This window comes from Ahaetulla prasina, chromosome 2, assembly GCF_028640845.1.
Source record: "Ahaetulla prasina isolate Xishuangbanna chromosome 2, ASM2864084v1, whole genome shotgun sequence".
Lineage (NCBI taxonomy): Eukaryota > Metazoa > Chordata > Lepidosauria > Squamata > Colubridae > Ahaetulla > Ahaetulla prasina.
In genome coordinates this window covers 130,751,334-130,763,301 of record NC_080540.1, presented here as the reverse complement: position 1 = coordinate 130,763,301, position 11,968 = coordinate 130,751,334, and the positions used below count along the sequence as shown (strand labels likewise).

The 11,968-nt window shown below is 39.0% G+C and overlaps 1 protein-coding gene across 1 annotated transcript; it reads right to left on the bottom strand.

The window, feature by feature from the left end:
* Nucleotides 1-148: 148 nt before the first annotated feature.
* SUMO2 (small ubiquitin like modifier 2) lies at nucleotides 149-8,049 on the bottom strand. The gene is made up of 4 exons (XM_058166974.1): nucleotides 7,793-8,049; nucleotides 5,425-5,556; nucleotides 2,965-3,036; nucleotides 149-2,053 (listed from the first exon to the last, which is right to left on the bottom strand). The coding sequence occupies exons 1-4, from the start codon at nucleotides 7,811-7,813 to the stop codon at nucleotides 1,991-1,993; spliced, it is 288 nt and encodes a 95-aa protein (XP_058022957.1). The 5' UTR covers nucleotides 7,814-8,049; the 3' UTR covers nucleotides 149-1,990.
* Nucleotides 8,050-11,968: the final 3,919 nt, after the last annotated feature.

The following is an 11,968-nucleotide window of genomic DNA, read 5'->3' as shown; positions in this document are numbered from 1 at the left end:
TATTTTTAAAATATACTGAATGAATTCCTAGGTCCCACCAGGGAAATTTAGAAAATTGTTAAGATTAAACTTTCCCCTCAAATTCTGAAATTGTCTTACAGAAGTTAACAGTTGGTATATATTAGAGGGCATTACCATACATCATGGGGAAGGGTTGTAAAAAATTTATTTTGTAGATTATGTGTTCCAAATACAATCATGGCATTACGTAACTAGCCCGACAATTTCTTCTGTTTAAAAGTATAATAAAAGCAGGACACATATAACCTGATGTCTAACTATCAACATATTACAGAAAATTGCTCTAAACTATTGGCTACATGGCATGTCTTATTTCTGCGATCCTGGCACTGTACTTATGGAAGTCCCTCCAAACCAAGAGGAACAAAGCAATTTAACCATAAAGTGCAACAGAGCTGCACCATGAGTAAGGGACTTCTGGCAACTTTCAAACTCAAATATAAATGAATGGGCCTTTCACATTACCGCTAGTGTTCTAGACCAGTACTGGACCTACATTACTAATTCTAAGCTTGACAAAAACCAACAGTACCCCAATTAGGTATTAAAAAGACACATCCCAATAGATGTGAAGTAATGCTGTACACTTGATGAGAAATATAATGCATAAGATAGTCAAGAACTGAGAATTATTAAATGTATCTTTTTATCCTATTGTTAATATAGTAATTTTACTTCACCAGTAGTTAACCAAGTTCCACTACTATAACAAATATTTGTTTTCCACATCGCTTTCTATTATGATATCTGATGTGCCAAACTAGGTAAGATATATATTGATTTTACAGTTCTATGTTGCCTGTTTGAAAACTGCAGAAGAATTACCTCAAATATTTCTCATACTATTTCCCTTTAGTCCCTTAAGATTATTAGCTTCATCTATAACCTCAGTACCTTATGCCTCTCTGATACCCAAATATTAAAACAAGCAGGGATAGGGTTTCCATTTGCACTCCCCTTCTTCGGTCCTGAAAAGTCATATGGATCAGCTAATCACATAACTTATCTATACAAGAGCACAAGAATCTGACTGCAGATCAGCTGCACTGGGCACAGTATCGTGTCTTCCCAAATAACTGCCCAATTTTACATTTACAAAGGAAGAACATGTTGCTTTCAATCCCAAACATTTCCACTAAAAAAGAAACATAGCATTTCAATCTAGCAATTTACATTAGAACCCTAATTTCTTGCCAAATTTTTCACTGCAGGAAGTGATATTTACTGTGCCCTTCACATACAGTAAGCCTCCCTGTAACTGGTAATTTAAAACTTGTCTAGACTGTCAGCAGAAATATAAAAACTAAAATTAAAATCTGATGAAACAGCAAGGAAGTTTCTATCTCTTTTTATCAGGTGATTGGTTCTAGGCTGAGATGACAGCAGCACAGAAAAATAAGCTGTTTTATTTTAAACAAGAAGTTTATTTAAACAACAAGACGGAAGGGAAAACTATCCAAGATCAAACTTTTGTTTTAGAGTAATTTACCCCTACTTAAAGACAGATTGCTCTACATGTAACAGCTACGTACAAAAAAGTTATAAAATTGTCCTTGGTTGTACAACGATAAAAGAAAAACAATGAAATTGTCCAATCAAACGAAGTATGTAAGGTTTTTTTTTGTTTTTTTCCAACAATGAGAGCAAAAATAACTTACTGGAATATAAAGATCAAAGTTAGAGGAGCATGCCACTAGTGGAGAAATGGGATGTTTTCACAGACCAGATTGTTTTTACCACCCTTTCTCCATATGATGTTGATCAAAACATACAATTGGCTATTTAGTTAAAAAAAATATGCATGTCTGTGCACATACACCAGTTACTTTATGTACAATAGAAGGAATAAGAAAAGAAATCAAAGAAGAGAGAAAGCTATACTGCAGTAGTCAAGATGTGGCTGAATCAGGTCTCTTTTTTTCTAACTGTGAATATGTTGCCTGTGGGAAAGGAAGTTTGGTTCTTTCTTTTAGTTCATGCCTCCTGTCTGCTGCTGGAACACATCAATTGTATCTTCATCCTCCATTTCCAACTGTATTGAAAAATTATTTAAGTCAGTTCAAAGTATGATAAGTGAAATTATGTTATCACATGAAAAGTGAAGTAAGTGATATAAGTATAACAAGTTTTCTTTAGTTTTTCATACACTCCCAAGAGTATAAAGAAAAAGAACGTAACTAGGGATCAGCTTGTAGCTGGATTGCTAAGTAATGCAAATCTAATATTCCATTTTCTTCTGTTCATTAACACCCCCCCCCCCAAATTCAACTCTATTTGGAAAGAGACATTTTATTATGCTATATGATTTTGGTCAGCTTATCGCTTAATAGGCTGAATTCAAGAAAGCATAAGTGTAAAATCTGTATTTAGGCAATGGGGCTTTCTTGAATCTTACTTTAACTGAAGCCCTTGTAAAGCTCCAAAGCTGTTCCTTTCAGTTAAAAGTCTCTTTGGAATAGCCAAAAATAATACCTCTACTATAAGCAGGGCAGAGGAACTGACAGAATTCAGAGCAGGCTTCTTTCATCGAATAAAAGCATTTTTAGATACAAGTCAATAGATTTTTATTATACAGAGTTAATTTTAGTACTTCCCTTGGTAGATATTACGGACATTAATATTACTTTTTAGGTCTAAACTAATTGGGATTTTCAGTTGTTAATAGGAAGAAATAATATCCCATTCTCAACTTGAAAGCCATGTCACAAAAGGAAACCTGTTTTTAAAGACATTGCAGCATTGCTGTTTTTTAACTGCTGCATGAAGTCTTTAGTGGTACAAATTTTTTCATGCATTTGTACTTCAATTATCTTTCAGATGTAAGCAATGTTTAGGTACAAAGAAAAATGTAAGAATTACCTTTAAAACATTTCATGGGATTTATACTTCTAACCCAAATTTTACTTTTTCACACCAGCAAGTACTTTAATGACTTTTTTTTACCTGTGCAGGTGTATCTGTTTCATTGATTGGTTGCCCATCAAACCGGAATCTGATTTGCCTCATTGACAAACCCTACATAAATTCAAAAATAAAATATGCAGTTGAAATAGCAAACAACCAGAATTCTTCTAAGACTGCATACTGTTTCCTATCTGAATTATTAAAAATGGATTAGCTGTTCAGTTTATTCAGCATTAGTGTTCGTCAGTGACCTCAGAATCAACTGAGACCCAAGATTAAGGCAGCTCAGGACCAACTTTCAGAAATGATAGCAGCCATGTTATTAAGACTTTATAATCATCAAATAAACTTTCCTAAACTGAGGAAACTGATGCATAGATATAGCATTACACTTTAGTAATGCTATGAAATTTAGTAGTACTGTATTTATAAGTTGAAAATGATCTTCCTCTCAAAAAACTAAACATTTTTGTATAATATTCTGTATAAGTTCACATTGTTTAAATACATTGTTTAAAAACAGACATTTTGTTTTTAATTTTATAAATATTGAAGAATGTTTGCCGGCATACTTCACACATCATAACAAACTATGTTATGCAAAACCATCTACTGTAACTTAGCTAATAACCCATGAATGAAAGAAACTGAGACTTAGTTGAATGAATAAAGCCAATTATAGTAAATTCATATATTTAATCTATGAATGGGAATGAGGAGGAAGACCAATAAAATTGAATGTCCATAATGCATTTGCCCTTGCCCTAACCCTAACAGTGAGTAATATAACTGTTAAGCAAACCAAGGCTGGTACGTGCCTGGTGCAGCTCTCACAGTAGCATAACCCATTACCCCTCATCACATCTTCCTAGCTTCCCCCAGAGTCGCTACCAGTACCCTAGCACAGTAAATCCCTTTAAGTATATTTTATCTATTAATTACAATGTCTACTAAACTGAGATCCATTAATTAGAGTTTTTGCAATATTGTTTAGTATTCCATAATCTCTGGATAATCTGATTTTAAATGACTTCTGGTAACTGAAAAATACAAAAATACAAAAAATACAAAATACAAAATTTCGTGCAAGCATTGCACAGCAACTCAGCCAAAGTGCACTCATATTCAGTGACTATCTTATAGGACAGTCATGTTAGTCTATAGTGACAAAAATTCTGTGCCAGCTCCTTTTCCAACTAACAAAGGTTATTAAAAGATATAACTTTTCTGAGCTGCAGCTCATTTCATGTACAGAGTGGCTAGTTTCCTTTCTGCATCAGTCTAGTCACACTATGAGTCTGACGAAGTGAGCTGCAGTACACATTTTGCTTTTTAATAACCTTTTATTTGAAAAAGTTTTACCAGATGCCTAGTTAAACCAACTTGAGACTCAAAATAAACGTAGAGTTTAAAATATCTGCTCCAAAAAACAGTTAAAAATCCTTCCTGGATCCACTGTACTGTGCAATCAGAATTTGTTACAAGGACCAGACTCAACAAGATACAAGTTGGCCATTTCTGCCCTCACACTGTACATTATCAGTCAAGGACAATCCTCTGATAGGAAATTTATTCTTATAGAACAAAGCACAACAAAATACAGATTTGTGCCATCTGTCCTCCCAAACTCAGAAGGGGGAGTGAGGGGGGGATCTTTTATCAACTTTCATTCTAACAGATATGATTCAGTAGAGACTTTCTTTATACCAAGCTGCTTTATGTGAGTACTTGGCCCCAGTAGACTATATTCCTAATAAATATATTTTTCTAATACAGAAGCTAGAGATCTGCTGATTAAATAATAATGTCATTCATCAAAGTAACTATGTTGGAATTGTAGTTTAGCAGCATCAACTCCACTGAATATAATTTTAATGTTTAGGAATGCACAAATACAGAAAGTCTTCAAAACTGTTATAGTAAATGGTCCCATATTTCTTGATAACCCATAATTCTATTTCTTTATACCATGATTGAAAAGGTAATGTTTCTCTCAAGTGAAACTCAAATCCTGGTAACTCCCCGAAACAACAAGGAACAGGTGCTATATTTTTCCAGATTATGTTTAAGGTACCAATTGCAATGGAGCCATAATCACATTTTCTTTTATCTAATAATTATAAAAGAGAATACACAGCACTGAGAAAACCTTCATTAAAAAAAGAGATAACTTCTTTTCCACCTTTGGTTAGTTACATACTATTGCACGCAGGAAAGGGAAAGCAAAAGACAAAAGACATTCTGTTACTATCTGGTGGTGATCCAGATAGTTAACTCATATACGGTATCTTTATTAAATTATGCCTCTAGATGGAATTCACTGTACACTGAACCAAGATAACAAGATTTTATTTTGCTATTTTATCTTGAATAGCAAGAAGTATAACCAGATGTGTTTTAATACAATGCTAAACGCTATATTCATTGTAATTACAGAGCTTTAATATCCTACAAATCAGTTTTAAAATGGTTCAAAATATATTTCATATGGCTTCTCACCTGTCGTTCACAATAAGCTTTCATTAGTTTGCTAAGTGGTGTATGCCTTTTAATCTTAAATTGCACCACAGATCCATCTTGCCCTGCAACCTTCAGATTAATATGATCGTTATTTTCAGTCTTCACTCCTTCCTGTAAAGGGGGGAACAGAATATTAAAAGCAATTTACTTCACATAGTCAATGTCATCAAGTTCAATATTCATATTACATCTTGTAGTTGTAGGATTACTGAAGGACTAACCATTATAATTCTTAAATTCAGAAATAAAAGCTAGTTATCAACTTTAAACAAAATTCAGTAAAGTATTACCAGAACAACAAAAGGTCATGTCAGATAATTACAATAAATCCCATGCTTCATGTTTTAAACAATATGAGTTAATTTGATTAACATACTACTGTGGATATACAGCAGTGCTAAATTAACAAGATTCATTAAGTCACACACACTTATATGGGAATAAATTCCACAGAACTCATAAAACAAATCTTTAATGGTGGACATACATAGGGCTGTTTGGAAACCAGAGTGACATTGTTAATGAGTAAAATTAGTTATTTCCCCTTTTAAGGGGAGCATCTACGTAGATTCTCAATCATCCAGGTTATCCTTGTCTCAAAGGTGCTTTTTCCAAAAGGCATCTGGACTTTCTTGGTTTTTTTGAGTTAGAACTAAAGAAACCTCTTGGATGAGAAGTGAAACATGTTCAAAGAAAAAAACCAAGAAAGTACAACTGCCTTTTGGAAATAACACCTTTGGGACATTTTGAAAGGGAATTATTAAAGATAGCATCATTGAGCTTTAAAGAATTAAACAATCAATGGAAAGCTGTAACTATTCATTGGATTTTTAAGTTTAGTGCACTGGTTGCCAATACCATTTTTTAATTAAGCTAAGCAATACTCTAATATATTTAATGTACACAGTTCTCAAACACAGTCCATAAATTTTATGCTCTTTAAGGGAAGCACATAAAACTAGCCCGATTTTTGTTTTTAACCAAATGCTTTATATTACTACCTCTTAAAATAAGCCTAATTTATTAATTCTGATGAGATTTAAGATTGAGAATGTTAACATTCTAATAAAAGATTCAAATGAGGCCCGAAAACCTTCTACATGGTTCTTAAAACTCTGAAACTTCCATTAGACAACGCACCACGGAAAAGTAAGGGAAAAATTCCAAATAATTGGAGTAGCATCAATAAATCTGCAAATAGCCTTTATGCAAAGATGTTTTACACTCCTTTCTAAAAAAAAAAACAAAAGCTAAAAACTTTTCTAGCCAACTGCAATGCTTCCCCAGGGAAAAGGGAAAGATACACTGTCATTTCAGTTTAAAAGATTTAGCATAAGTACAACCCTTCTTTAAGAAAAAGACGGTGCAGAGAACTCCAAAAAGCATCCCCTGCCTCTGTAGATCCTGTTTACGTCTCTGTTCACAGCATGCAGAGCTCCACATCAAGAAATCTGATGGCTTCCCTCCAATGGATCTAAAAATTCCTCTCCCTCACCCATCCCCGCAGACTCGCATGTCACCACTTCTGTTCAAAATCACCACTCGCTCCCACGGCGGAGCACTTCTCCCATCTCCCAGAAAACACGGACCGCCCCGATCTCTCCTCCCTACGCACCACACTCTGCGATGCACAAAGCAAACCTCATAAATCCCGTCTCCTTCGGAAAAGCCTCCTTTCTTCCACCTCCTTCAGCGACAAAGCCTTTTCTCCCGGGCCTTCCGCGAGTCCCAGAGAGAGAAAGAGCGCTCTCCGAAACCACCAACATTTTGGCGCCTCCAAAGTCGTATTTAAAACGAGGAGGAGAAGCCGATCATCGGTTATCGCTGGCATAAAAGGGGGAGGGGGGTTGGGGGAGGGATTACCTGCTACTGGACGGCTCACGAAGCGCGTAGAGCGGCTGCGAAAAAGGAAAACACAAAGAGGCCTACCCCGTTCCCAATCCGTATAAACTGCCGGACGGCGCCCGGCACAACAGGGACTAGCGCCTATCTTTTTCTTTCATTTTTTTTGAAGGAAGGCGTGGGAAGGGAAAGCGCGAAATCCCACGAAAGGCGAAGCAGCCTCATCGCTCCGCAAAGTCAAGAGCGCTCCCGATTCCCACAAGGGGGAAAGGAGGAAGCCCTATATTTTCTCGAAAGATGGCCCTTATTCCTCCCCCGCCCTCCGGAAAGAGCCCAGACCGAGACAGGGAGGAGGGGGGGAGGGGAGGAAAATGGCGCGCAAGACCCGGCGCGGCAGAGCCTGCGCTGCGCTCTCCCCCTTCTCCTCCTCCTCCTCCTCTTCCCCCCCCCGCCTCCCTCGTACCGGCCCGCAGCCCTTCTCTCTCTCCCTCGCTCGTTCGCTCACCTTGGGCTTCTCGTCAGCCATAGCGAGTCGGCGGGGTCCGCTCCTCTCCAAGCACCTCAGAGCAAGTGGGGAGACGGAAAGATGAAAAAGCGACCGCAACGGCCGAGACAGAAAGACTGGGGGAGGGGGCGAATGAACGCGCACGCAATGCCGCGGGACCGCGCCTTGGCTTGCGAGAGCGCGCACGCTCTGCTTTCCCCTCCCCCTTAAGCCGCTTCCCCATTGGGCTTTGCCTTACGAGAGCGCGCAGCTCCGTTACATAACTCAGAAGAGAATGGCGGCGCGAGGATAAAGCCGGAGTGCGTGCGCGCACCCAGGGGCATCGTCCGCGCCCCTGTTTAACGTGCGCGCACCCTGCTGGGCGCAGGGAGCTTTACTCTCGCTCGCGAAGAGGGCATTGTCTTTTCAAAATGGCCGCCGGGCCTGTGAGGTTGGAGAAGTCACCCTTTCTGGTCTTCTAAATAACTTTGTGTTATTTGTAAATTACAGATTGCAGATAATGTGTTTGCCTTGTAATTGGCTTTAATTGGTTAATGGACTAAGTTTATTTATTCTCAATGTCTCCGTTTTATGTCCCCCATTTGAAACCACAAAAGTTAACTACTGACTCGCCCAAGTAATACAAGGTATGGTTACCCACCCACATAGCCTAGATTGTGTTCCACTATGGGAATAGTAAACTTGTCAGGTCATACTCTTTTTTTCTGTTATGCTACAAAAATACATCATGTTATTTAGCATATGGCATCACATACAGGGACTAGCAATATATATTAATATTTCACCTAGATTAGCAAAACATAAAATATGTTTAAAAGATCTATGTTCAAATACCACTATCTAGACCATCTAACCCTTGAAGCGCAACATCATTTGTATGAAAAAAATATAAAATCAGATGCTGGACCGATATATGCCCTCAGCTTACATTCAGTCATAATCGGGTGAAATCCAGCAGGTTCTGACATGATCTGGAGAACTGGTAGCGGAAACTTTGAGCAGTTCTGAGGATCGGCAAATACCACCTCTGACTGGCCCCAGAGTGGGGTGGGAATGGATATTTTGCAATATCCTTCCCCCTAGGAATGGGGAGGGAATGGGGATTTTGCAGTATTCCTCCCCTAGAGTGGGATGGGAATGGAGATTTTGTAGTATCCTTCCCCTGAACCGGTAGTAAAAAATGGATTTCACCACTTGTCATAATGTGATCTACAGCAGGGGTCTCCAACCTTGGCAACTTTAAGACTTGTGGACTTCAACTCCCAGAGTTCAACTTTGGGAGTTGGAGTCCACAAGTCTTAAAGTTGCTAAGGTTGGAGACCCCTGATCTAGTTTGATGTTGGACTCGTAAGTCACACTGAAGGAAGGATACTAAGCCCCATTTATATAGTGAGTCCCGGCAGATGTTGTGTGAGGAGGAAATCCTATTCAGGATCGTCCATTGCTGATGTGTTGGTTCAAAGCTTGGCACGTTTTTTGTGGGGTCATTTATATGTCTTCCTATTCAGCAACCCATTGGCTTGCCATTGGGAATCTATGTTAAAGTTAGTGGGCAAGTTCCTGGATTTGAGTCTGGCTGATAAATGAGGAAGGTTGGCGGTTCATCTATAGGAGTGAGTTGTTCATAATTTTTCTCTATTCTCTCACTAATGCATCTTACCTTCATAAAGCTGGCGGTGCTCTATGGCTCAGAACAGGGAGCCAGCAAGTCAGAGTGGCTTTAATACATCCACTTATAATCTTCATGATGTTGTTCAGTCTGACTTCTAACTTAACTAGTATGGCAGTTAAGCCATACAGAGGCATAGTATTCTGCTGCAGATTAGACCAACCCTAATGCTGATGACCTGAGGCTGGCAGCTAAAGTTCCCCATTTACTTCCACATAATTTCCTGCCGTATTTTTGCCGCCGTATTCTCTAGATATGTCTTATAGGAGAGAGTCCAGTCCAATGTTACCCCAAGGTACTTTGGATGGCGATTATAGAGGAGTAAGTTGTTTAAGTAGACCTTTGAGGCTTCATATGCTAGTTTGTTGTTAAGTGGCAGCACATAGGTACCGTTTTGCTGGTGCTGGGAGTAAGCCTACAGCCAATGAAGAATCTCCCCAGATTTTAAGATCTTTGGACAGGAGACTGTCCAAACAACACCTCCATTTGTTTTTCTTGTACTGCTATGGCCAAATCTTCAGCAAATCTGAATTTGCATCTCCACCAGCACATCTGATACGTATAAATTGAATAGTGTAGCTGCTATAACAGAGCCTTGTGGGAGGCTGTTGTTTAATCTTACCTTATGTTGTGGTTATATTCCCCCAACATGCTAAACTTCACTTTAACCATCTGTGCTTAAAACTTGGATTGCTGTGTAAACTCAGCATATATGAAAAACTTGCAGAATGTGATTGAAATTCAGGAAATTGAATTGTATAAATCACAAGCTTACTAAGGTAGTTCTTTATTTAGAAGCACAACTGAGACCAGAATTTCTCTTGGTAAGCAGCATGTTTGTTAAGTGAGTCGTGTCCAATTTTACATTTTTAATGGTTGTTAAGCAAATCACTGCAGTTGTTAAGTGAATCATGTGGTCATTAAGTAAACCTAGCTCCCCCATTGACTTTGCTTGTCAAAAGCCAGCTGGGAAGGTTGCAAATGGCAATTACATGATTCCAGGATGCCGCAACCATTGTAAATACATGCTAGTTGCCAAGCATCCAAATTCTAATCACATGACTATGCAGATACTGCATCGGTTGTGTGAGGACCAGTTTTAAGTCAGGTTTTTTTTAGTGCTATTGTAACTTTGAAAGTCAATAAATGAATGATTGTAGGACTACCTGTATACGTATGTTGATTAAACAGGCAGGATCTCATTGCTTCATAATCACATGTAAAAACTGAACAATTAAATTTTGATAGCACTTGTTAAAGGAGATTCAGCAACATAATAGCCTGTAAATAAAACAATCAATCTTGAAAACAATGAAAACAATAAAACAAAAACCCTGCATTGTAATCATGCCCCTTGGCATGCTCCACAGCAGGCACAGCCAACCTCCCTCCATATTTTTTTACCCATAAACTCTTACAGCCTTAGGAAAAAGCCAGCTTCAGAGACTTTCAAAAGTCTAAAGGATAGGGGCCTGTCAAATCTTCGACAGGCCTCCACCCTTCCACAAGATAGAAGGCATGGACATCCATGGCAAAGACATATTTCCAGGTACCATTAGATGGCAAAATCTCAGAGAGAGGACCTGGAACATACCCACCGTATCTGATCTAGTGGGACAGGTGGCTATTTTAGGGAAGTATAGTCTCGTAAATCAACAGGTTCCATGCTAAGTAGGCTTTAAAGATAATAACCAGCAACTTGAACTGTACCCAGAAAAAAACTGGGAACCAGTGCAGCTCACATAATAAAGGTGTAACATGGGTACCCAATACTGTGTCCATTATTGCTTTCTGGATCACTGAGTGGTCTTCAAGGGGAGCCTCATATAAAATGCATTGCCAGGTAAAGTCTGAACGACTGTGAGCAAGGCCTCCCAAGCAAGGGCACAATTCACACACACCAGATGAATCTGGTCAAAGGATCCCTAGCCATGGCTGCCATTTTTCATCAAGCAGAGTCGTGAGTCCAAAAGGAGCTGCAAATTGCATACCAGCTTGGCCAAGGGAAATGCAACCCTCCTCAAAGAGAGTTGAGAAGTCACCCAACCCAGGAAGGTTCCAAAACCCAAAACTACTCCATCTTGCTAGGGTTGAGCTGAAGTTAGCTCATCCTCATCCACACCCTAACAGCTTCCAGGCACTTGGTCAGCCTGCAACAGCATCATTTGCCTGGCCCAGGCTGTATAACTGAATATCACCAGCATGTTGATGATTTTGTATCAGGTGCCATCAGGTGACACACCCATTGCTTTCCTGTGGACCTTAAAGTGGAGGGCATTCCTGAGGCATCCCAAGCTGTGGAGACCTAGCGTGCGACCACCCACCAACACCAGCTGGAATTAGCCACAGAGAAAGGAGAACCACCAGAAAACCATGCCTTGCAGTTCTGTCCAGAATGATATCATGGTTGATAGTATCAAAAGCTGCTGAGAAATTCAGAACACTTGTACCAACCCCATCCCAGACTCTTCAGAGGTCATCAGCAAGCATGACCAATGCCATCTTGG

Bases quoted from the DNA above. Each gene is read 5' to 3' on its own strand.
- SUMO2 (XM_058166974.1), bottom strand. From the start codon at position 7,813: ATGGCTGACGAGAAGCCCAAG. The intron at 5,557-7,792 runs GTGAGCGAACGA...CCCCCTTTACAG, and splicing joins TGGCTGACGAGAAGCCCAAG to GAAGGAGTGAAGACTGAAAA. The intron at 3,037-5,424 runs GTGAGAAGCCAT...GAATTTATGTAG, and splicing joins AAGCTTATTGTGAACGACAG to GGTTTGTCAATGAGGCAAAT.